Source organism: Fukomys damarensis, unplaced genomic scaffold, assembly GCF_012274545.1.
Source record: "Fukomys damarensis isolate Sample0158 unplaced genomic scaffold, DMR_v1.0_HiC HiC_scaffold_18, whole genome shotgun sequence".
In the NCBI taxonomy this organism is placed as follows: domain Eukaryota; kingdom Metazoa; phylum Chordata; class Mammalia; order Rodentia; family Bathyergidae; genus Fukomys; species Fukomys damarensis.
In genome coordinates this window covers 36,995,587-37,023,275 of record NW_022900930.1, presented here as the reverse complement: position 1 = coordinate 37,023,275, position 27,689 = coordinate 36,995,587, and the positions used below count along the sequence as shown (strand labels likewise).

At 34.0% G+C, this 27,689-nt stretch overlaps 1 protein-coding gene across 1 annotated transcript in view; it reads left to right on the top strand.

Moving 5' to 3' along the window:
• Tll1 (tolloid like 1) overlaps positions 1-27,689 on the top strand; it is a 205,632-nt gene that overhangs the window by 128,613 nt on the left and 49,330 nt on the right. The window contains exons 10-14 of the mRNA XM_010629860.3: positions 9,491-9,593; positions 11,922-12,038; positions 13,118-13,263; positions 22,874-23,069; positions 24,980-25,105. Of these exons, the coding sequence (XP_010628162.1) occupies positions 9,491-9,593; positions 11,922-12,038; positions 13,118-13,263; positions 22,874-23,069; positions 24,980-25,105 (688 nt within the window). The remainder of the gene's footprint in view (positions 1-9,490; positions 9,594-11,921; positions 12,039-13,117; positions 13,264-22,873; positions 23,070-24,979; positions 25,106-27,689) is intronic.

Here is a 27,689-nt window from a genome sequence, read left to right as displayed (position 1 = left end):
TATAATCAATCTATCTATGTAATATGTGTCTATATGATAATTGAGTATCTCAAATAAAGAAAAATTCTATTACTATTTTAGTAAAAACAACAAAACATGAGCTAAGTAGGAAAGAAGATACCTTTAAATCTTGGAGAATAAAAAATATTAGCATAAATACCACTGTCACTGGGTAATGGAGAAAGTATTTCTATTGAGAAAGTTTTTAAAACCCCCAAGAATTTCCATTACCTCCATTTTATTTTCAGTGTTTTGTTGGAACTCACAGTCAGCAGGTTAAGGCAAGAAAATGGAATTAAACATGCAAGAACTGAAAAAGTAGAAAAAAATTCTCTTATCATTTAATTTGCTTGGTTATAAATTTAAAATCTTTACAAAATGAAGTTTGCAAGTGTATTAATTCTGGATTCTGTTTTAAAGGAGAATTTCAAGCCTGAAGTCTGTAATATATTAAGAAGGATTATTTTCTACCAGTCATTGTATGACTTGTCAAATTCCTTGGGAATTGTTTAAATACACTCAATAGCTTTGGTACAGCGCCATTGCAGTTTTACAAACATGCTTGATATTCCTTATGATTGAAGGTTGTTAGGAAATGTCATGGATGGGGAGCTGTTTGGGGCCTTACAAAAGCTACAATAAAAACGTTTTGGGTAAAATATTTGTATATCATAAATACTTTTATATGCACACAGTTACAGCTGACTTGAGATACATTAATGCATCCGTGGATCTTTATAGTTATATTTAATAATTAGACAACTCTGTTGTAATGTGGTTTATATGTTAATCAGTTTCTACTTAGGTTTTTTAAATAAGCGCCCCCAAACATATGAAAATCTTTATTAGAAAGTTTCTGAAGACCAAATTCAAAGATGCTAAATTTTGAGGGGAAGTTTAAATTGCATGTTTTGAAAAAGAGTACCTTACACATTCTGAAGCTTTGGAATAAAATTCAAGTAAATTATGTCATAACAGCAAGATAAAAATTTCTCTTGCTAGTTGAAATACCCATCCCATTAGCTTTCAAAATTAATTCATTTTTCTTATATAAATTTTTACCAGTAAAACTATATTTTCCAAAATATTACTAATAGGAAAAAAACAACAAAACTATCATCGTTTATTTTTCTTAATATTATATAAAAATATTAATAGATAAATTGGTTTCTTATAAATAGCCAATGAACAGTGTAAATTTGTTTTCATATCTTGTGTCTTTACTTTTTCTTCTAATATTCTCTTTTCCTAATTTAAATTGGAAGTTTAGCTCCTAATTTCAAGGATGTTTTATTTTCCAGTATAAATATTTAAGGCAATCATTTTCCCTATATAGTACTGTATCTGTAACAGCTTGACATATTTATTATTGTTACTTTGTAATTCTAATGATTTTCTTTTGTTACTCTCGATCCACTTTTTTTAGTAAATGTGTGTTTTTATTTGCAAGTATACATTGTTTTTGTAATCATCTTTTTTAAACTAATTTGCCCTTTAGTCATCTCTGGATGGGAATTATAGCCTCTTCCCTGAGTGTTTCAAATAGCCTCAGACTGGGTATGACTTCAGAAGTGACCAATATGCATAAAAATAATCTTTGATATAAGAATCTGTTCTGTTCAAAGGTTGTATTTACAACTTTTATATATATACATTAATTTTTCTAACTGTACTGTTCATATGTTCTCTAAATTATTGCTCTTGTTGGTTTGCATATCAAATATTTAGAAAGCTATGTTAATATTAATCACTATTTTGATATATTTGTTAATTGCCCCTTACAATTTTTCATTTCTGTTTTATATATTTTATGCTGAATCATTATATAAAAATATATATATATATCATCTATTATATCTTTCTGATTAAAATTTTTATTATACAGTGAATTTCTTTATCTCTACTTGTGTTTTTGTTAAACCTCTATTTTTCTGGTTTCAATAAAGCCGTGCTTTCTTTTGATTAGTATTTTTGCCTGGTATATTCTGTCCTGCTTTAGATATCAGTTTGTGACCTTTTTTTCCCAGGTGTATCCCTTTTACACAGCTTAAACTCAATTTTATTTTTATTTGGTTTGTGATGATTTTTGTCTGCATGTAAAATTAGAATATTTACATTTGTGTGATTTTTAACAGGCACATTGTATGTCATCCCCTTCTTTTGTTTTCTCTGTTTGCCTTCTTATACAATGTTCCAAATTATATTATTTTTCTCTAACTTCCCTTTTATTGTTGGTTTTAAAGTTTTAAATATATATTGTATTTTTTGGTACTTTCTTTCCATCAGTCTACATTTTAAATAGACTTATGTTAATTAGTATCTTTGCCCTATTCCCAAAGTGTGAAAGATTCCTAAAGCATTAATTCTGATACTCTTCACTTGATATGCTTTTATTATATATTTTTCTTCACATTTTTTTCCTCATGTGAAAGAGATTTCGCTGCCTTTTGCATTTAATATTTCTGTTGAAATATTCAAATATTTCTCAAAATGTTTTATCATGATAGAAAAGCATAGGGCGTAAAATATACTACTGTAGTCATTTTAATTATAAAGCTCAATCCGGAACCTGTACTCACTAAACAATATATTCCCTTTCCCACTTTTTCTCAGCACCTGACAGTGACGCTAATATTTCTGTAAACATGTCTACTTTAGATAGCTTGCATAATTGGGACCATACAATACTTTTCCGTTGGTGACTACTTTATTTCACTTAGCATATTTTCTCCAAATTTTATTCATGTTGTAGCTTGTGACAGTAATCCTTTCCTTAGGTTGATTAATATTCTGTTGCATGTGCATACCACATTTTGTTTTATATTTCATCTGTTGATGGAGGTTTGGGTTGTTTTATTCCTTTTTTCTTCAGTTATAGAAAAATATTTTCAGTTCAAATGAAAACAATATTAAAATGTACTACACTGTATAAGACTGAAAACTTTGTTTTGGGACTAACAAGCAATGACACATATATCACATAAAATAATAAATATAAAACTACAACATTATAAATTTTCACTTTTTTTTTCAAATTTGTGTGTTTTTTGTTTGGGTTTTTTTATACTGGTAATTGAACTCAGGCCTTTGCGCTTGCGAGGCAGGTGGTGGGACCACTGAGCCAAATCCCCGGCTAATGTAGTTTCTATATGAATACAATAGATTTTCATTTTTGTATGCAGATCAAAATTTTCGAGGATGATTTTTTAAAAAATAAAAGTGTTGGTTTGACCAATGCAAATTTAAAAAACATTTTAATGAGGAAGAGTGGGGTGCACTACACAATAGGAGAAAATCATCACGAAGCTTCAGTAGGTCAAATTCTTTGGCAATTTCAGAAGAAGATGTTGGATCAATGGATAAACTAAGAAGGCCAGAATTCTACTGAAGATTTCTATTACATACTGACGTAAAGATCATTTTCAGATAAACTACAGAAATAAATTTACTTCAGTAAACGATACTGAAATCATTTATAGAGATCTGTGAACAATTTAAACTACTATCTAGATATTTTTTATGTAAACATAATTGACCTTTTAAAAAATTCCTAGGAAAGATGATATAAGCATAACTGAAAAAAATAGCAATTTATTTGGATTATTTATATAAGATTAATATTTTTATTTAAAATTAAAAAAAATCAAAATGGAGACTTACAGTACACTGGCATTTTTCATATGTAAGGAATGTTATAAGCCAGTAAATGAAATTTAACATCACAGTTGAAAGTGACTAAGGAAGCAGAAAATTTACTGAGGTATCAATGCAAATAGATGTTCATTTAATATATAAAATGTTTACTGTCACTTTATCAAGGAAAACATTTGAACCAGCAAAGAATTGAAATGGTGCACCTATCAAAGTAACAAAGATGTAACACAGTGTTAATTTCAAGTGATCCTGAAAGCCCAAACTGTAGGAAGTAGAAATTGAATATAATTTCTGGAGGACTGTTGTTAATCTGTGTCACATTTTAAAAAAATGTACCTGAACTTTTACCCAGAAATTTATCTTAAAGGCATTATCTACGTATGTGCAAGAGCAGTTGCTTATAATGATGAAAAATTGGAAACAAATTTTGAAAACTGAAAGAAAATACTGATTGAGAAAATATTTACAATGTATTTTGAAATTAAATAGCCAGCTTAAAGTCTTAGGCACAAAAAAATCTAATTATTAAACTGAAAACATTAGAGACAAAATTATGTAAGTATATCAAATAGATGTACATTCTACCTGGAATGTTTGCAGATATGTTTTATTACTTCCTTATTAGTTATTTTCCACATTAAGCATATATTATTTTTATACAGATAAAAACATTAAAAAATAAGGTCACTGCTATACACCTATGAATGTATTTAATGCTACAGAACAGTATACTTAAATGATTAAAGTGGTAAATTTAAAGTTATGTATACTTTATGCATAATACACAATTAAATATAAGGTTGACAATTTGCATCTGTTTCTTATTAGGACTGAACCTGTCAAGGTAAAGAGAGATTCCTATTCAAAATCATACCAGTGCAGTTGATGCTGGTAACGATCAAGAATGCAGAGCTAAGAATATCTCTGTGCTGAGCTGATAGAAAGATATAGTATTGATTCTTCTGTCCAGTGAATTGATTTACCTTTGTACAAGTGCAAATAGTCTGGAATATCATTAATATGGTAACTTTTTCTATATTACCCATTTAAAGCTATCATTTGATTGTTTTCTTTTTGCAGTAAGATTAAAAAAAAATCATTCACCTATGCTTTACGCTGTGGGGTCAGTTCACAATATAGTGTTTATATTGTCAAAAGCACTACATAAACCTAGCAACTATTGTATATAGACAAATTTTATATTCTATTAAATAGTTGTATCTTTTGTTGTGTGAAACAAGTCTTGGCTATCAAGAATCTTACAAAGTTATAACCCTGAAATATGATTGCCAAATTCTAAAACACAACTGAAGAAAACAAGCTGTAGCTTGTCGTGGACTCTTAAGAGAGCTCAAATCTTGTTGGAAGTTCCCAACACAACTGAAGAGATGCTAGAACTTCATATAATATGAAATATGAGCGGAGTTTCAAGGTGCAGCACCGGGAAGTGTGGAACCTGGGCACAGACCGAGGCACACCTTGGGGAATGGATGCTGAAAGCAGGATACTTGGCCAGGGCACGACCCCAAGAAGTGAAGGATGAGTGGAATAAAACGTGTGTGTTTGACATAGAGAACAATGAGGGAGCAAGCACGCATTTGGCCCTAGAGTCTACTGCCCACAGTAGTAATATCAAGTATATTTTAGACGAATGTGCCCACACAGTGTAGGATGCACTGAACATGAGTAAAACAAAAACCAGAGCGCATCTTGTGAAGCTGCTACATTCTCCATACAAAAGGCAGTGGCAGCACCTACTGTATGACAGCTTCAAGGTGGGAGAGCACTTTGGGGAATATCGCAGGGAATCACTGGAGAAAAGGGCGAGTGGTCGGGTAATGGAGTGGAAGGTAGGGGAGAAGAGGTGTACGAAAATGTTCTGGTGAGTAGAGGGTACTGACGAGGCAAAGTTTCAAAATCCAGATATTATCATACAGGTTTAAACAGAAAACATTATTTTAATAGCATAATTCTGCTCCTGTTTTCAAACTGCCATAAAGTTAATTCCTACTAGAAGTCAAGGTCTCCTGAAGTCACGGAATTATTCTGCTGCAAGTCTTGAATCAGTCCTACAAGTTCTCCTATCCGTTCTTTGAATTTTGTAATTCTTTATTTTATCAAGCTGATTTTCCCAGGGAACTTTGAAATTAACCTAATGTTTTTATGTTTCCCAGCATACTTACCCTTAAAAATTTGGATTTAATACTGTATTTTACGTTTGGTTTTAAAATTTATGCTGTGACAGATGCTTAAATATTTACCATAGCAATAATAACACAAAAGAAACTTAAGGTTTTAAGACTACCTGAGTATTTTTCTATGCATTATCCAACTAAATCTTTGTGGTTTAATTTAGTGTATGTGCTGCCAAAGCGAACACTTTGTAGTTTATTTTTAATGAGACAAGCATACATGATTACTTTCACTTTACAGTCAGAAGATTCACTCAGCTTCAGAAAGTTGAAGTAAACTAGTTGTAGAAGGTAGAACATGAACTTGGGTCTTCTGACTCCCAATCAAGAGTAGCTTCTAGTCGTAGGAAAAGATATATCAATTTTCCCTTCATATAATGCAATGTTAGAGATGAACAAAACCTTAATGAATAATTATTACAGTGATTTGTAAACTTTTCTGGAAATGACATAAATATTTTGCCTTTATAGGCTCCCCAATCTTTCTTCCAATAATTATTTCTAACATTGTAGCGCAAAAGCAGACATGGGCAATATAGACAGGAGTGATTGCTATAAATTTGCAATTAAATTTTATTTACAACAATAGGCTGCAGGCAGAATTTGCCTATGGGCTATATTTACTGATTCCCCTGTCTACTCTCTTTGAACCTTGTTTCTAAGAAAATGACTGCTTTCTATCTAGAGACTGTATTAGATTTATGGAGGCTTCTCTGGCTGGAGCCCAATAATCAATTTTATCTTGCTGCTTTTGATTTTAATGTCTCTCTCTCTCTCAAGACATATTTAATAATATCAGTCTAATTGGCAAGGTTTGTATCTTCTTATCCTCAGCCCTCCAAGGTGTAAATGTTATTCCATTTGGCCTTTTTATGGTGTCTATGGAATTTGTTTAGGTAGTCAATGATGTCTTAATTGTGCTGACAGAAGTTCATTGATTATGTCTTTCTCTGGAGACTTGGTGACCTCCAGTCCCTTGAACTGTCGATCTGCCTTTCTTCAAGGCTGTGCACTGTGCAGTACTGTCAAACAAAATCTTTAATAAGCAAACTTGACAGCAATAGCTATCACTCTAGTTTTGCAACTAAGACTCCTAACAAATCACAGGAAACCTGAGAACTGGTGCTTGCATCTCCCTCTACTTCATGTCGCAAGAGAAATATAATTAATTTAAACTTGATAATATACTATATATATATATATATATATATATATACTATCAGAAATGAAGCATTCATGTAATTGTGTTATGTAGAATTCATTTTATCATTCCTCAAAAGATGCAGTATGGTTACATAAAATTGCCTAATTTGAAATGACTAAATATTTTCCAAGTGCTTTTGATTTGTAATTCAAGTAAGGATTCTGCTAACAACCTTAGTCAAAGGCCATAACTTTACTTCTATAGTCAGAGCCCTAAGATTTGATTTTAGAAAACCTATCTTTATTACATTTTCTACTTCTAAAGAACTCAGTGTTTTATATTAGTGTTGGGCCGGTTTTGTTCCTCCACGGTGCTTGGATTTAAACTAGAAGATTAAAAACAAGATAGGAAACTTTTCTGCTCAGTGTTATCCTCTTTCCAACTCTGTGTGTGTGCGCATGTGTATGTGTATTTTTTTGACTTCCCATGATAACAGTTAGCAAACCAACCACATTGTTTTCACTTTTGGGTAAAATTTGATGGCACACATACATCCAATTTGATGTTTTTCATCATCCAGGAAGAAACTGAAACTATTTGCACACCATTACAAAACTCTTCTTTAAGTCCAGAGAGAAGCCACAGAATGAGTCCTGGTGTCTCTTTTGTGTCTGTGTACTAGTTTTGCTGTCTCTGTCGTAATACATGACTTCATATACGATCTGTGGGAGCTGAAAGTGTGGTAGTTGTTATAGGGAGAATATAAATGCGGAATGAATTCTTTATCACGCCATGATGGTGTTTCCAATTTGTAGTAAATGTAAACACAAAGTTAAGTGAAAAAGCGTGAAACTATACCCTAAGAATAAAACTATGTTATATTGGAGGAAAATCATTTGAAAACTTGGTAAATATAACGTAGAATTGAGAACAGGTTGATAATCAAATTGAGGATTACTAGATGAGAAAGAAAAGAATCGTTAATACTGTGCCCTTTCACATTTGGAGAAAAATTGTAAATATTTTTAAAAATATTTGGAATGATGAAGTTGAGTGAAGGAAAAGAAAAACAAGAAAAAGAGAAAAATTGCAAATGGAGATTAAAAATATGAGTCTATTAAAACCAAAATTGGCTACAACATACTGAATTTCATTTAAAAACTTAACTCTCTAATTTCTTATTCTTAGTATTCATTTCTTAGTAAGCAAAAAGTTACTTGTTAATACATATGGCCAATTGAAACTAACTTTAGGGTGAATTATTATCAATGATCCCTGTGGTACCTGGATGTACTATGGCATTAGAAATATTTATACTGATATTGGTTTGCATACAAGAAAAGACTAAGCCCATTCAGGATTAGCTTATAATAACAAGTACCTACTTTTATGGTAAATGTTAAGTTCAAGGAAGGCAGGAGCATAAATTTTCAGTACAGAACTGGCAGTACTAATTTGAAATATGGATTGAGGATTACCATCTATATGTTTCCTTTCTTTCCTTTCTTCCTTTAGAATTCTCTTATATTCAGCTTTTATATTGCTACAAGAATGTTCCATGAATACTGTTGCAGACTATAACTTCATAAGAGAAGCATTTCAGATATTCCTATTTTATTACTGTGGCCCAAATCCGTTTTGGTTTCTAGTGTAAAAACCAGGTTCACTCTGAGCCTTAAGCATCTTAGCTATTTTAAGTGAAACAGAGTTAGAATGAGTTTTTGAATATAAAAAATGATTTATAAATGAATTTTACTTGATATAAGTACATTTCTCATGCTACTTTGGTTGGGCTGTTGTTGTAATCAAGTAAGAATACAATCAATTATTAGAAAAGTAAAGTCCTTTTTTTAAAGAGATGGGAAAATAATCTTTCCTAGACTTGTTCTTGAATTATCTCTGCAAAAGAGCAGAACAATTCCAAAAAAAAAAAAAAAAAAGCACAAAATAAAGGGTTTCATACAAAATCTTCTAACTTGACAGTTCTTTGAATATATATTCTTGGATCTAGAGAAGGATAGTGGCATCTGCCTTTAATTATAGTTAGAGGATAAATTCAAATTCTGGGGCTGTATTTAAATAGTTCAACATACACAATGAAATTATGCTCTGAGAATATGGCACATGGTGGTTATTTTAACACAATTTTAGATGTCTGACTGGTTTTCTTTGAAATAAATTATTAAAAAGACTATATTCTTGGAAATATCGAAATTCTTCATGGTTCAGTCATGTTTATCTCAGGAAAATTAAAAAAAAATACTTAAATGGACATTTCTGTTTGTTTTAAGATTGCTCAAGTTAACTTTGCTGAGAAATTGCGAGGAAACGTGACTGAGTTGTTTAAGGATAATATTAAGGTCATCCAAATATTTAGAAAAGAAAGAATTCGCTGTGAATTCATTTTCACTGCAGTCTTGAGTTCCTCACTCCTGAGAGTCAGATGACCATGCATCCTTACAGTGATTTTCAAGTGTTTGTTGTTTTCCTCACATTGCAGATTGTTTTCAATTTCACCACGCTGGATCTCTACAAGAGTAGCTTGTGCTGGTATGACTACATCGAAGTGAGGGACGGACACTGGAGGAAGTCGCCTCTCCTTGGTGAGACATGACCTCACTCCTATATGGTGTGCAGATTTTCTGCCCTGTGCACAGATCACCGAATCTCAAGAGGCTTTTTATGGTTCCAGTGTGGGTGGCCACATGATCTTTATTTTAACCATACCTAAAAAAATACAAGACAGATAGACAAAAGTTTCTTACATATGAGGCAAGATACTGAGATCTGAACATAATAGTTCAGAAGAGCATTCTCATGAATTATGGTTATCATGGCAACTCACAGTATTTCTGTATATTCAATTTAAGAATTATGATTCCAATTAAAATGGATAAATTATGTTATGTATGTGAGTCTATGTTGCACATGTGTGTTTTGTTTTGTCTTTGCTAAGGCAACACAGAATTAGCTGTCAGGGGCAAGCCAAGCGTATTTGCTCTTACTGTAGATACCACGGGTTTGCTTCTCAGAGTTTGCTTTTGTTTTCTTGGGGCCGAGAAGAGGCACTTGTAGTCTGTAGGTTATTAACTGTAGGTCAGACTTTGCACTCGTGAAAGTCTGCTGCCAACATTTAATTACAGACCACGGTTTGATATTGCCCTCTGTTTTGCTGTCACCCTGTTTTACTTTGAGGTGCGAGCTATTGTGAGTTTGTGAGCCTCTACTCTATATTGATCTTTTTTTCCTTTGAGATTGTGACTTTTCCTTTATTTTTAGAAGTAGCTTTGCTCAGTCATATTTATGTGCTAGGCAGATCTTTTTTCTCAACATCTAAAAACCTGCTGATTGGACAATATTGTATTAAAAGTGGCAGTGGATTTAGGAAGTCCAAGAGATGTGTAGAAATGTTTAAAATTAAGAACAAATAACAAATTGAGACAATGTCATATCAGGTTAGGAAGACATTGTTTTCTACATTTAATTTTTTAAGAAAAATGTTGTCTTATACTTTAGGTTTCTAAATCCAGATGAAGCCATTTATTATATGCATTCATGCATTGTTAAGAAAATATTTCATTGAACTGATTTTGGAGAATCAAAGCTGAAGTTAAAACTGGGAGATACTTCCTTTAAGAGCACTATCTGCTTTACACATTCAGTGTACTTGTGTAATGCCCCCCATGTGACCGATTCAGTGTTGTACCGTTCTCACTAGCAAAGTTTGCAGCACTATTTGTTGTATGAGTGATCTGACTGCTGACATACATAGCCCTCAAATTGCTGACATCAGACTCGCCCAGGAAATGTTAGAATTGTAGACAGTCTGGGTCCACCCCTTGGAATTAGAATCAAATGTCAACAGATTTCCTAGCAGGGCACTCCACTGCTCTGTGCTACCTGCCTCTGATTTACTTTGTTATTTAGGAAGTCACTTCTTCATCTAGTAGCTGTCAATATATATCAACTTTACTCAAATTGGCTACCATTTTTCATATATTTAAACAATGTTTGATATCATTTTAGGCAGCACACAAAAATGGGTGACAATATAATTAGCTTATGGAATTATTTCATATACTCTGTCATATTTACCCATGTGTCATTGTACAAAAGTTTACAAGCCTGAGAAAGGTATACAATAAGCTAAAACATCTTTGGGGAACGATGGAGAAGGAAAGAAAGATAGCTGTTATTGTACTCATTTTCTATAATGGATATGCAATTAGAAAAGAATCCAAACTCAGACTCAAGTTTTCTAGTACTGTTTGCTACTGTCCTTGTAACCCTACATGAAGATGGCATGTGTACAGTGATTTAAGATCCTGTGAGGGCCCTGTGTGTCTCCATGAGGAGTTATAACTGAACTTGGCTGTAGAAAGAATTCCTCCTTGAGTTGGGAACACACATTTTTTTTTTCAGTACTTGCATGAAACCCAGGGCCTTCACACTGAACTACATCCCCAGCACATTTTTGAGACAGGATCTTTCTCATTAAGTTTCCCGGGCAGGGTTCAAACTTAGAAGCCTCCTGCCTCAGCCTCAGAGGGGTGTAATTACAGGCATAGGCTAGCATGCCTAACTGAGGATGACAATCTTAACCAAGTTTCTCCTCTACTAACAACTAGATGGACTCAGCTGTCAGTGTGACTGACACCTATTTATGACATACATTTCTGCATACTACAGAGTGACATGTCCCAACTGGGTGAATTATGTGATGTGTTGTCAATATCTTTTTGGAGTTTACTCTTAATCCTAATAATCTTAACCTTTACTAAGTCAATATTAAAGTAGAGTTATTCCTCTAATTACCAGCTATAGAGATATGAACCAAATCTGGTTTTAGGTATTTGTAATTTGTAGCTGGCATGGAAAACAAGTAGAGCCTAGAGTCATATTTATGGATTTCTCTTCTTTCATTTTTTCAGGCAGATTCTGTGGGGACAAAGTACCCGAAGTTCTTACCTCTACAGACAGCAGGATGTGGATAGAATTTCGTAGCAGCAGTAACTGGGTAGGAAAAGGGTTTGCCGCTGTGTATGAAGGCAAGTTCACATTACATATAAGAGATATCTTAGCAGAAATGTCCTTTCCTTGTTTTTTTAGAATGATATTTAACCACATTTTAAATTACAAAAGTGCATTTTAGTATTCATGGGATGATTTTAATGGAAATTTAAATTGCAAGGTCAGCCTGTTTTCTGATATCAATGATATAACAACTGCATGTGCTCAGGGATAGTGGCTAAATGGCAAAAAAGCCTAAATTTTGTTTCATAATATCACTCAAATATTCGGAAATAAAAAGTCTTCTTTTGTACTGATTTTATATTTATCTGGTTCCTGCACTACTAAAATACTCCATTATAGGGATCTGCACAGAAAGTAATTGTGCACATTTCTGAAACATGCTTTGTCTAAATAAGAGAGTCAGCATTTGAGGGAGAATTTATTACACGCTTTGTTCTATATTGCTCTAAAACAATAAACTGGCATTGTGTTTCCTGGCTTTAAAAGTAGCCATTTTCTTGCCAGGTTGTGGGTGGAGGAGACCCTTCCTAGTATAGGAGTGTAGGTAATTTCCAAGACCGAAGATTTCTGCTTCCTATAAACTTTTAAGTAAATGGAAACATTTCATTTTAAATAACCGCACAGCCATGAAGATTGCGTGAACAGAGCCCGGATGTTGAATGCTCACTCTCCCACTGCCACAGGTCCGCTGATAGCTCTCTTCCGGGCCAAGTTTTAGTGCTTAGGAACTGTTTTACTTGTTTCTTCGGCAGGAAGAAACTCAGACCATCACAGAAATCACATAGAATAAATTAGTAAAACCCCTAAAAGCTTTTAAAAGTTAAAAAAAAACAACAACACTGTTTGTTAATATGTGACATAAGAGTGATTAAAATTTATGCAGTCCTTGGCTGAACAGTATGTAACACTTATAGTTCAGTGACTGTTTTTTACCTTCTAAAGTCTTTACAACAGTGCATGCAGCCGAATGTGACATTTTATAACCTCATCCTTATGTTCATAGTTACAGAAACTGAATTTAAACTTTACCTAAGAAGAAAATGGAAAAGAAATGGCATATCGAGACTTACTTTGTTTATTTTTGCTTTCTCAGCAATCTGTGGGGGAGAGATACATAAAAACGAAGGGCAGATTCAGTCTCCTAATTATCCTGATGACTATAGACCGATGAAAGAATGCGTGTGGAAAATAACAGTGACCGAGGGCTACCATGTCGGACTGACCTTTCAGGCCTTTGAGGTAGGTAAAGTCTTTTAGACCACCTTCGTGGGGGCATATTCTCATAGATGACAATGGCATTTAAGGGTACCCTCATTAAATCACAAAGAAACAGAATCAGCCTTTTAATCAGTAAAGAAGCAAAGGATTGCCTATAAAATGTAACATCAAAAGTGTAAGGGCTTTTTTTTCTTTCCTCTTGTTGCCAGCATTTCAAGAAGATTAAAGTGAGTTTACATTAACGTGCCATTTGAATTAGGATGTTTGAATTCCCGACAATAGGGGCTTTTAAAAAAATTTTTATCCACAAATACTTGAAGGTCTGTTAAGTACTAGAAATCTTATTTCTTTCTCTTTTAGAGGATAAAAGGTTATTGTTGGGAGAAAAATCCGTTTTTTTGTTTTTTGTTTTTTTTGCTGCTATACAGATAACGAATGACATAAAAATATAAATTCAAGTGTTCTCAGAAGCATTCAACTTCATCAAAAATATTTGTTGAGGAAACTGGCATTATTACTGCATTATTAGACAAAGGGCTGGAATAGACCAGAGACCCATCAGAATACAAGATCAACGTGTGAGTCCAGAACTACTGAGCCCAGGCTGCTTAATGAATCCCTTTTGTGGGTTAAGAGGAACCAGGATAAGGGTTGGAAGCCAGGCAACTGGGAACTTTTCAGGAGCTCTAGAAGGTGTTTAACTCAGAATTGGTCTAGAATTTGAGAGCCCAAAGTGGAATGGGTAGGAACAGTGAAATAAGGGTAGGGTAGTTGGTCCGGATGAAGGTTAAAAATCCAGACATCTCCACTGAAGGAAACAAGCAGATTTCCTGTCCAAACCCCACAAAATCAGTAAAAGGCAGGATTCATCCGCAGTCAGGGTGTGTACTTGAGACTGAGCTCAGTGACAGATTTGTCTCTAGCCCAGCAGCAGGATGCGAGAGTAGTCCGGGCGCTTCCGGTAAACCCAGGGAAGCTCACACTTCGCTGACAAGCCTGTGCCCTTTATTTCTTTAATCTTTGTCTCTACCCGCTTGTATACACTATGTAATTTCCCAGATGCTTCTTTTTATCATGAAAGAATATATTTCCTGCTCTTGTTATGACGTTGTGTCTTATTTCATTGGCATTTGAATTTTGTTATTTGAATGAACAACTAGGATCTCATATATTGCTCAGATTGACCAGTTTATTGTTAACAGTAAAACAAAGTTAGATAGAGGAATTATACTTTTAATTTAGACTAAAACTAGTTCAATAAATACTTATCACCCTAGTGGTCATATTTCCTGTGTGTTCTGATAGTTCATGAAAGAAGCAGTTAACTGTCTTTCAATACAGGTCACTGTATTATGGAATTCTCTCAGTACAGAAGTTATGTCAGATGAGGAGTGTACACCATACATTTTAAAAAATTACAGAACTTGAAATTTCTAGCTCAGCTGTTATGCAGTTTTATTTTTTGATTTATTAATATAGTAGCAGTGATATTCTTTAAAGATTGGACAGCATAAGGATAAAGAAGGATTTGCACCTCAGGCACTTGCAGCCTTACCTAACATACGGCAGTCGTTTAAAATGTGTTGGATGAATGAATGAATCAGTGATCACTATGGTTTGGGATTGAGGAGAAATCATATGCCAGTTTGGTTGATAGTATATTTTAATCAATCCCTAGTTTTCTGTCCTTTCTTTGATTTTCTTTATTTATCTTATTTTTCTGCTTCCTGTATTTCTATGATGGACTTATTTTAATGTCTGGTAGGCCTCTTGTGTTTGAAAGACCAAACCAAAACCCTTGTCTTTACTTACGCACTAAATCCACTCTTTAATTTATTTCAGTGTGTGGTAGCATGATTTACTCAAAGAATATCCTTAATTCTACTTTTTTCTCTTAAATTTCAAAGTCAGCGGAACAGCAGATTATATTTTGTCTTGTCTTCAACATACGGCGTATGTGACGACTTTGCATGGACTTTCTGCCCACCGTCCTGTCCTTCCCATCACGCTTTGCTGGGAACTCCTGATCAAGACATCAGGACTCGTATTCTATATGTCCTGTTCCTCCCACAACTGCCTGAGTGATGCTTTGCTTTGACAATATGAATTAGATTGTGACATTACTCTACTTGCACTCATGCGATGGGTTTCCTTCACACCCACAATAAAATCCAGACTCAATGATCACAGACCAAGGCACTCTGCAGTTTCCTCCTAGGCTCCTTCTTCTTCCTATTTCTGTTCCCTTTCTTGCTTCGTTCTGTTCCACAAATGCCCAGCTCTTTCCCATACGAAAATATTTGGCATGGACATTCTTGTAACTTCCTGTCTTTGCTTTTACTCGTTTTGTCAGATATCTGCTTATCTCCTCATTTAAAAATAACTTGCCTGATAACTCTACTTAAAATATTTCTTATTCCCAAACTATCATTGACTCTAAACCATTATTCTGTTTTATTTATTACACTTATGACTTTTGCTTGTTTCACTAAAATACAATCACTGAAGGGTAGTGATATTCCTTCTACTGCTGATCTTTATATTGCCCGGTACCAATGATTCCATGATTGATATTGGATAAGAGAAATGATTAATAAATGTATGTGAGTGGTAAATAAATAAAGCTTGGTGGATGGAAATTAATATATTCTTTCCTTATGAAGGATATGTGAGTTTCTCTGCTGGGGGAAACAAAACTAGAAGCATAAATTGGATTTAGATTATGGAATAACTGGTATGCTATCTGGCTAAATTCATATCACATATACTAGATTCCAAGAAATTCAAAAGTGACAAAGACTACATTTCTTTTAAAATAAGATCTGTGTGGAAAATAACCAGAGATCAAAAATGTCAGTCCCGATTGCTCTATCCTTTCCTTGTCTTCTGTCACTCTTTTTTTCTCATTGGCTGCTCTTTGGGGCAGAAGACTGTGTTTTCTGGGAAAGGGGATCAGTAGCATCCCAATCATCAATGAAATCTTCTACATAAGGAAGCTGAGCTTATCCCATTAACTTCATATGTTAAGGTGGTAAATTAGCTTTAACATGGAGGTACAAATTATTCTGATTTTATTTGCAAATTTACCCACTCAATAAAAAAGTAATTTAAGCCAAAAATTAATAGTCATCATGTATTTTGGGTCATTTACAGACATGTAAAGACTTGCACATTACTAGCCATGATGTGCCTGACTGGGAAAATATACATTAGATAAGCTTTAGTCACAAATGTGTCAAGGCAGTGTTGACTGAATTCAGTGCTAATGATCTCAATTGTTCCAGTAGTCATTAGTTTGTCTAACTTTGTCTGTTTTTGTCAATTTATTTTGTTTATATATTGTTTAAAAATATAGATCATATGCCAGGGATTTAGCTCAGTACTGTTCCCACCTGCCTCACAAACACAAGGTCCTGAGTTCGATTTCCAGTACCAAAAACAACAAAAATACAGATCATATATTTTATATGGAAATTACACAATTTAATAAAATGTTCTTGCAAATTTTCAACATTTTGAAAATTTTGTCTGATGAAAGCTTTTACTTAACCACTTTAATTATTTTTCAAAACTTTTTCTAGTTATGTATTTTAATTTTCTATGTTACTCTGTATTGTTTTAGATGAAAAGGCCCATTACAATAAGTGGGTCCATTATTCTATTAAAATTTCTTGTAAAGAACTTAGTCCATATTTACTTTTATGAGAGTTATTGTCAGAGTTTTAGCTTTCCCAGTGCTACTTGAATATTAATATAAGTAAAGGAAGCAAGCCTGAGTAATTGTCTCTATAAATGAATTTTAGGCATCTTACCGCAGGAAGAGACACTCTTTGGAGAGATCAGATAGTAATACCAGTTTGGAAAACGTGTGACCAGAATGTCTGTAAATGCCCAGAAATTCATATGTTGAGATCTTAATCACGAAGGCAGTGGTGTGAGGGGTGAAGCACTTGGGAAGTGATTGGATGAGATTTTCATGAACATAATTTGCATCCTTGTGAAAGAGGCATATGGAGCTGCTAACACGGAAGGGCATGGTGAAGAGGCACCATGAAGGGTGAGGCCCTCAACAAATACTAAGTCTGCTGGCTCCTTGGTCTTGCCTCTCCCCAGAACTGTGAGAAATAAAATTCTATTGTTTACAGGCCACCCCGTCCGTGGTCATTTCTAATAGTATTCTGCACAGACTGGATTAGGAAGGTTTCTCTTCTCTGACTAGACGCATCAAATTGTTTGCCCTATACCAATATACTTATGTAAGTGTGTGTAAGAATATGGCTCATCTCTGAAGTTAATGTTACCCTCTCTTCAGTGGGAATGTTATCTGTTAAGAAGCCTCTCCTATTTTATTTGAGAGGTTTCACTTTGCAGAAATGCAGGAGAGAAAAAGGTTTGCAGAGTGGAAATGTTTATGGGAACAGCTTCAAAGAAATGTCAATAAAGCAGAAAAGAAATAAAATAAACACAGAGCTTACTTTTGTTTAAATTGAAACCCCCACATGCATTAATTCAAGTGGGATTAAATTTGAGGTACTTGTCAACATTGCTGCACATCCTGATTTGATGATGCTTTCCTTATGGAAAGCAGAGATGTTTAATAGAGTTAACTTACATCATTGCTGCAAGCTCCAATGTCCTAAACTGTGTACATAAGTTTTATCTTATTACTTGCTGAACTCTCTGACTAAAAGCAATCCTCTGATTCCTCCGAATATTTTTTATTGGCTTATGATAAATAGCTTGTGTGAATGAGCTAAGAAGCTGAGATAAGAAGGCCTTAATTAGGTAATGCTTTTCTGTTTGCCATGTACTTTTGGGGGAGTGTTCAGTTAAGAATATTTATTGGTTAATAACTCTAAAGGAGAAGAGTTCAGAAGCTCTTCATGAATTAGGGTTCAGGCTATAACTGTACTGAAAAGTTGGTGCTTGTTAGTTTAAATAAACTTGCCCAAGGTCACACAACTGGAGTGCTGTACTTGAAGCCAAGGCCTTGCTTTGTGTATTGCTGACCCTGTGTCCTGGAAGTGAAGAATTGCATCGGTGTTTCTCTTAGAGCTGTCCCTTTGTCTGTGTGCTGGTGTAGGATGCTGTCCCTTTGTCTGTATAGTGATGCCACATGGTCCTTCTGTGTCCATCGGGAACGTGTGCTTTATTCACTGCTGTGACACATTGATTGTCAAATACATGACATCTGACTGTACTGGTAGTCTTCAATACAATTATTGAATTCATGAGCAAACTTATGTCATGAAGGAAAACAAAAAACTGAAGTGGCAGAAAATAAGCGTAACCAAGATCCATGCTATTCCTTTTCACATGTATATTTTTGTCTTCCCCTTCTTTTAGATGTAGTGACATATTAATATTAACTTACTATTAAGTGCTTCTGCAAAATAATATTAAACTATTTGATATGAAAATAAAACTTGAAATATTAACTATATATTAAGTCTTTACTTTTTAATTCAAAATTATGTTTATTGGTAGTATTCTTTTTCTAGACTTTACTAAATTTTTCTCATTAATATCAATTTTTATGATAAATTCTTACATATATTGCTTTCGTCATAGTTTTTCTTAATATTGTTAAAAGCAAATCACAATTCTCACACTGTCCTAAGTATATAAACTGTAATTTATCTTATCTCTAAGACTCATATCACTTATATTTGATCATGTTAGTTAGATTATATTAATTATACTTTAAAACTCCATCATAACAGTTGTGAGAGAACTATTTATAATATACATAGTACAAAATTTGCCATAATAGTAACTTTAAGTGTATCATTCAGTAGCATTAAAGTACATTCACATTGATGCCACCAATCTCTAAATTTTGTTTTCATCTTGCAAACTTGAAATTCTATACCCACTAAAACAAACTTCCATCCTTTTGTCCTCCCCATCCTTGGCAATGCTGTTATTTACCTCTACAAATTTGACTATTTCAAGTGCAGCCTCTCACATAAGTGAAATCATACAGCATTCATCTTTTTGTGACCTGTGTGCTTTACCTTGTTTCATGGTATTTGTCACGTGTGTAAACATTTTGCTCCTTTTGAGAGCTGACTAGTATTTCATTGTATGTATGAGCAGCGTTTTGTCTATCTGTTCATAAAACAATGGATGCTTGGGCTCTGTCCTTCTTCTGGCTATTTTGAGACATTTGCTCTGAACGTGGCTGTACACATATGCATATATTTATATGTGAATCTATGAGTGGGTTTTCAGCCTGGACTTGCCCTGTCCTCTGGGACTGTCTTCCATCCCTGTTAGATCTCACTTGCAAGCACTCATCACAAAGCTCTGTACAGGTTGGCAGTTTTAGAATGAGAAGCTGACCACTTTCAGTCCAAGTTAATTTACTTAGTTCTTGCTAAACAGAAATCAGCTTTACCATGTTTCCTCTTTAACTGTCTGGTAATGTTATGGGCCTCTTAAGAATGAAACATAACACTAATCCCCTCTAGCTAGTCTTTGTGCTTATTCCTTCTTTGTGTATTTGGATCTACTACTGGTATCATTTAAATATCAGTTTTCTGAAATATGATCAGACCTTACTATCATTTTCACTGTATTGCCTGTGTACATATTAGGTCTGTTTACATTATAAAGAAACCACGTTCATATATAGTTTATACTTTGATTACCATAAAGTCTGTAATAAATCAACATTGTTGCTATCAAAACATATTTGTTACATGTGTAATTGTGCATGACATTGCATTCAGCTCCCAGCTCTCTGAATTGTGTTCATGCATTAATTCAAGAAGAGACTGCTTTTCATTTTAATTTTTTTGGCTTTCCTAAATCATTGACCTTGTTCTTTTTTCGTAGCATGTAAGGTTGTTGGCATAACATACTTAGACCCGATTCACTTTTAACTTTCATCATATTTATTTCTATGTTTTTCATATATCAATTGATGAAATGATCTGCTATTGTTCTAGAAAATATTGCAGAAACCACATAAATCAAATAACGTACTTTCATTTGTGCTCCACTGTCACCGTCTCCAAGTAGACATGGTTGGTGAAAGGTAACTACAGTTAACATTAACGAGGTAGATTAATTATGTAGGCAACATACACAGGATTACACTGTACATAAACACACCCATTGGGTCATTAATAAGGTATGCAGGATTGGTGTGAAGCAATAATGCGTTTCTAAATAGTATAAGCATTTGCAATATCCATGTGTATTATAAATCCATATATATGAGACACAGTTCATTTTGTAGGCAAGTCAATAAACATAGCATCTATTGTATATTTCTTAAAGGGACAACAGACTGTCATGGGAAGGGCAATATCAATTATCTCCTTTTAATCACTGAAGATATTAATTTTTAATTTTCAATAGTGCCTGTTTTGTTTTATTCCTTGTTAGTACTGCATTTTTTAAAAAAGCAGTGGTCTTCTTAAAACAGTAATTAAAAATCTTTGTAATTAACCTTGTTAAGTTTTATTCTAGAGTGGCTTTTACTATGAAGCAGTGTGATTTCACTTTCATTAGTGGGCCTCCCCCTACAAGGAGTTTTATTTTCCATGTGTAGTCGCGATTCTTTTCCTCTTTTACCACACCCCCAGTAGGATTCGTGAATCAGGAGCAGTTCATTCTGTGCTGCTTAAAGCAGCTGAGGCTTATGTGGCTTGCCAAGACTTTTGGCTATTTTCCCTATGTTTTTGTCAGTGGCTCAGTGTTGATTTCTATTTTAAGAAGAAAATCTGGATTTATGAATCATACTGAATGAGTCCTACCTGATGGTTTCACTTAAAATCTGCAGGCTTGACTCCCACCGTCCCATCTTCTCATGCTTGTTGTGTCTCTTCATATTTTTTTCATTGAATTTATCGCTTTCTAATATTTATGATTGAACAAGTTGTCTTAATTATTTCTTTTACATCTACCCATGAAAAGCACACAAACTCCTGGAGCCCAAAGTTCTGTGTTATTTTCTGCATGATACGTAGCAAACAATGAGCAACATGCCCAGCCGAGAATAGCACTGAGTATGTTTGTTGAAACCAATGAATGAATTCAGTTCTATGATTGGAGAAAAGGAAACAGCAAATGTAATTCTTTCACAGCTAAATCTGTGCCCCAGAAAAAGTTATTTTGGGGGTTGTCCTTATGCTACCTTATTAAAGAGAATCTCTCATAACAGAGCAATAAATCAGCAGAGGGAATCTTCCAGTGTACATCAACTTCACCCATTCAGTTTGCAATTCCATGAAATAAATATATTTTCCGATGTCAATTTTGTAATGGGAGAATTACATAAATTAGTACGTTGTATGTTCAACAATAGTTGACAAGCTGCAGTAACTTTTGTGGTTTTAAAATTGTAGATGTCTGCCCTTTCTATTTTCAAATACTTCATAAGTAGTTCACTGTTAAGATTTCAAAGATAATGTACAGCTTCTGTGAAAAAATTAAAAGCGAGACTTTTCTTGATAATTTATCTTGTACAATTTTTTATAGCTAGTCTTATCTGTTGTTTTTTGACATTCAGGCCAAAACATCAGTGCATGAATAGTTCTCCATAAAGGGCATAGGCTAATGGTTTGGCCTAATGTTTTGCATGCAACTTTGTGTGTGTGTGTGTGTGTGTGTGTGTGTGTGTGTGGTACTGGGGATCATTCCCAGTACTGCTGTAGCCCTGAGCTCTGTCCTCCGCTTTTAATTATCTTGCAGCAGGGTCTTGCTAAATATCTGAGGCAGGATTCAAATTTGTGATCCTCCTGTCTCAGCCTCCTTTGGGGCCGAGATTACAGGCATGCACCACTGCACCTCGCTTGCACTTAGTAAAAAGAGGTTGAGTTCCTTCAGATAACAGGGATCAAGAGAATTGCGTCAAAGCAAAAGAAGTAATCCAAACCAAGGCCAAGTTACCTTGAGACAAAAACAACAATAACAAATCCCTAATGCTGACTGTAATATATTCAGCTGTGCTAATCATGGATAAAAATTTTTATAGCCTACAAAGAAATGTCACCCCATATTGTCAGACTTTCCTTTTTAAATTAGATCTGTGACCTAAAACAAGGATATACTGGTCAAAAATATTTAATTCCTATTTCTCTATGAATAAAATGATGATCTTCTTGATAAACTGTGAACAATTTTATTAGTTTCAGAGTAATTTATATATTTTTTAATGTATATCTGGCCCAGATATTTGATAATTATCTATCCTGGGTGTCTTTCTCACCTTTATTTAAAGAATCATTATTTGTAGTTTAATTTTCTTTTAAAAATCAGTTCCTTTCTGCTGATCTTGACCCACACGGACACACTGCTCCATAGATTATTTTTTAAACACAAAAAGTACTTTTTCATGTAGGTGTTCCTTGAATGGAGGTATTACCATATACACAGACACTCATGGGAAATTCTCTTGTCTACTCATTTGATATAAGTAAATTTTGTATTAGCAAGTCAGTACTGTAACACTGAGAATGCGCAATCTTGCTAGAGAAATTGTTTTGTCTTTTTTTTTTTGGTACCTGGAATAGGACTTGGGACCCTGCACTTGCAAGGCAGGTGGTGGCACCACTGAACTAAATCCCTCATGAAATTATTTTGTCTATTAATGGAATATATTACAATTTTATTGTTGTAGATTGAAAGACATGACAATTGTGCCTATGACCACTTAGAAATTCGAGATGGGACCAGTGAAAATAGCCCTTTGATTGGACGTTTCTGTGGTTATGAGAAACCTGAAGACATCAGGTCCACCTCCAACACCTTGTGGATGAAATTTGTTTCTGATGGAACTGTCAACAAAGCTGGGTTTGCCGCTAACTTTTTTAAAGGTATTTCACAGTGGTTTGCAAATGCAAGATCTCCTTTCTCAGGCAGGGACAGATGTGGTATTTAGTGTGAATGGGAGGGAAGTAGGATTGAAATTGTATTGGAAGTTGAAGTAAACACAATGGATGAGGATATTTTAATGAGTTTTGATGGGAAATGTTAGTGAAATATTAGTTTATAACTTCATAGCACAGGACAGGAAGTTTATTAGAGTACTCTATCATTTACGTTTTAAGAAATAGTCAAAATAGTAAAACTCTATGAAGATATAGGATGACAATATTTGAAATACATACATATAAACAACAAAGAACTCATAACTGGAAGGGGATTTACTGACATGGAGTTGATCAATTTATTTTCAGGTGCCACCATTTTTAAAGTACCTCTTAAAGCATAGTGTTTCCAATATTAGAAATAATTATAGACCTTTTAACAGAATATTCTGTTAGCAAAAATATGTTTTTGTAAGGAATTATTGCTGATCAATTTAATTTTGAATTACTTATGCTTTAATTTATTCTCATGTCCAATATTTTGTGTGAATTACAAAATAGGGAAAAAATCTATTGTAGTGCAAATGGTAACATTAAGCATACATTTAGTTTTTGTTGTAGTTTTCTTCCCAGGGATTTAACTCCGGTCCTTTCACTTTCGAGGCAAGTTGTGGAACCACTGAGCCAAATCCCTGGCTAAATGTACATTTAGAAAATGCATATATACTTATTTTAATTATATCACTGTTGAATAAAATTTTCCTTTGGCAGGAGAAGATAAAATTTATTCCACACTGAATTTTATAGGACAAATGGTCAATTTGAATATATCAAAATTTAATGAGAGATTCATAATATTTTCATTATTTTGAGAAAAGTATAATGAATTTTTTCCTTTGAGTTCATATAAATTGAATGCAGGAAACGACATATTAACTATATGAATTCATTAATATATATATATATACATATACATACATATATATACACACACTAACACATTACAAATTACCTCTGTGTAATATTAATAGTAAAAGGAACATGAGGTCAAGCTATTTTCATGTGATATATATTTGATTATCAAAATGCTTGGTGTTCTCTTAATGCTTAATTTCTCCAGAGTATATTTACTATTTACCTAATTCACATTATGTTATTTCTGAAAAACTGAGATTACGAAATGCCCTGTCATAGTCATTTTTAAACTATTACATATTTTCATACTTTCACATACGATTAAAACATGGTATGTATTTGTAAAAATACTGCATTCTTAGCTGTTGCGAATCAAATTGTCTATATAAGAAACAATGAATGCTTTAAATTAAAAGAAATCAAATCAATTCTTGAGTTTTATTTCTTTTTATTTTGTATTCTCCATGATCTATTTCTCAATTGTGATTTTTCTTTAAAAGTGTTTTTATTGCAGTACTGGGGATTGAACCCACAGCGTCATGCATTTTAACTATATACTCCACTGCTGAGCTACATTCCCAGCACCTAAAACCATTTTTTGAGATACATCTAACAAACTGTACCATGAAATGAATAGTTGAAGCTATGCTTTCACAGTAAAGATATCTTAAAAATTTCATTCTGACAAATCTCTAGGTTTTAACAATCTGTACTTTATTTCAAATTCAGAAAAAGAAAACCACAGTCTGAGACAAAAATGATTTTTAGTTCATGTGCCTTTAGGTTAGTAGAATTTCTCTTGTGGTTCTTCTGCAGTTTTTAGGTTGCAGTAATGTGAATTCTTGTATGTCATCCACCTAGGGCTTACACATTGTTCCTGATTCTTTGCTGAAGAAATGAATCATATCTGTTTTATTCCAAGCACTTAAGCCTTATATTTTAAAAAGTTGCAGACCTTAATCTATCTGCTTGTTGTTCCACAATCATCACTCATTTTACAGAGGAAGATGAATGTGCCAAAGCCGACCGAGGAGGTTGTGAGCAGCGGTGCCTGAACACCCTGGGCAGCTACCAGTGTGCCTGCGAGCCTGGCTATGAGCTGGGGCCAGACAGAAGGGGCTGTGAAGGTAGGCCTGGGCTCACTTGGCTGCCCCTTCTCTGTTCTGCACTCTCTGTCTCTCTGTCTGTCTGTCTGTCTGTCTCTCTGTCTGTCTGTCTGTCTGTCTGTCTGTCTCTCTCTCTCTCTCTCTCTCTCTCTCTCTCTCTGTCTCTCCCCCCACCTCACTCCTCCCTCCCTCTCCCCTTCCTCCTTCTCCTATAATAATTTCAATCTTGATCCTCAACCAGTGAGACTATATTCATAGCCTTCATAGTCACAACTGTTGTGAAACCTCCCCTGGTCTCTTGCTATACAGTTAATCTTTTTCCTGTTTGATTGCCAGGTCTCCATGTAGATTCATTCCCCATCCGTGCCTTCATCCTTCCGTCCCTCCCTGCTCTCCTTCCTCCTCCTTCTGTATGTACATGTCTGCATGCATTCGTGAGTGCATCCATCCATCCATCTGTCCGTCTCTTTGTCTGTCTACTCATCATTTCTTTTGTCTTTTGCCTAACGTAGTCTATGAGTATGTGTCTCTTATTAAAACGAAAAGCCTGAATCTGCATTATCTTTGTATCTTTATCACCGAACACAAACATAAAGCATTTAGCATAAAGGCAAATAACGTGTTTTCTGAACAGACGATCGAGTAAGAACATTTTCGTCATGGTTATCTGCATTTCCTCATTATAGTTTGACATGAGGTTTCTCGTACAAAGCTGAGTTATCATGGTCTGCAATCTCTTCTTTCAGAATTAAAAGCTGACTCTATTTCACTCCCCTTCTCTGTCCTACTACAGACTCTATACGCTCACTTACAAGCAGAAAAAAATTGGCTTTCCTTCTATCCCTCCTTTTAAATTTCTTACAAATTCATCTTCATAGGACTTGTAATAACTTAGTATTACTTATACATTAATTTAGTTTTGCTTTTTTCCTACCAAAATGTAAGTCTTGGAAAGTGAACATCTTCTTCTCTACTGTGTCTGGAACAGAAAATCTGAGAAGGAGCAAAGGTAGCAAGAGTATTTGCTTAATGAATAAATGCCACGCATTTGCTGATCTACTTAAAAAAATTATAGTCTCTCTATTTATTCTTAAAACTTTGACGTTTCCTTTTGGCTCTCAAAAATCTTTTTCTTCACCATGAAACTACTAATGCTCTCCCTCTATTCAAATTTTTAAAAACATGATTCCTAAGAAAATGTAGTATTTTTATACCAATCACAAATTAATGTGACTATTTATTTGTACATTGTAGAAATACATATTTTACTTCCTAACAATCTATCAAAAAAGTTGAAAGTAAATGTTAAAATAGTATTTTGCATATTGATATATGCAAATATATAACATATTTATATATGCTAACATATAGAAATTATGTACAAAGGCAAACAAAGAAGCAAGTTATTGAGTTTCCTGGTAGGATTCAGTTATCAACTGTGTATATTCTCTTCATTGAACTTGGCTTTAGAGATTGTGATTTTTCTGATGTCAGCATGAATAAAGAAGAAAGGAAATGTAAATAGTACCTTTTTAAAGTAGATAATTTAAAGGGGAAGAAAAACAGATGTTAGTGATTTTGAATAAATATGTTTGTCTTTAGCACAATTTATATTGCCTACTAGCTTGAATAAAATGCTTTATTTGTCCTGGAGAAAAAAATTTGATAAATGAATGAATAATTTTGGTTGGATTGCATATAAAAATCTTGTGTCCCATTTATCTGTCATCCATCCATCCATTCGTCTGTCCACCCATCCATCTTTTTCCTTAATTCCCAGAATGTATTTATCAATTTTAACATTTTTTTCTTAATTCTGTAGTAAGGAAAATATTACTAGTATTGCAAGGTATTATTATACCCATTTAAAAGACAAGGAAAAGGAAACCCAATACTATATTGCTCACTCAACTGTAAAGTGATTTATTTTTTTTTCTTTTATTGAGGTTATTGGTACATTTTACATATACAGTACAGTTACATTCATTATTGGGATCTTGTACCTTTACGTGACAGGTCTTGGTTCTCATTTTTTCCCCTTGTCCCTGCCCTCCCTTCACACCCTCCTCCCGTCCCCATTTACAAACACTTTATTTACATTTTTTATTTACTCATATTTTTTCCCTTATTACCTTTCCGCTACCCTTCCAATCTTCCCTACACCTTTAGCCCTTTTCTTCCCATTTCACAATGCCAGTTATCTTATTAGGATCTTATGTACTGTTACAGTATATTCACACCATAGAAACTATTTGGTATTTACACATGTGTGACTAATTTATTTCACTTAGGAGTATATTCTCAGTATGTATCCATTTTCCTATGAATGAGTCTAATTTCTCATTCCTTATGGCTGAGTAATATTCCATTTTATAGAAAAACCACAACTTCTTTATCCAGTTTCCAACTGATGGGCAAATGGGCTGTTTCCAAGTTTTACATATTACAAACTGTGCTGCTATAAACATGGGTGCACATACTTCTCTGTGATATGTTTCTTTTAGTTCTTTTGGAAAGATACCCAGCAGAGGGATGGCTGGGTCAAATGGAACCTCCAGTCCAAGCTCTTTGAGGTATCTCCATATTGATTTCCATAGTGGTTGCA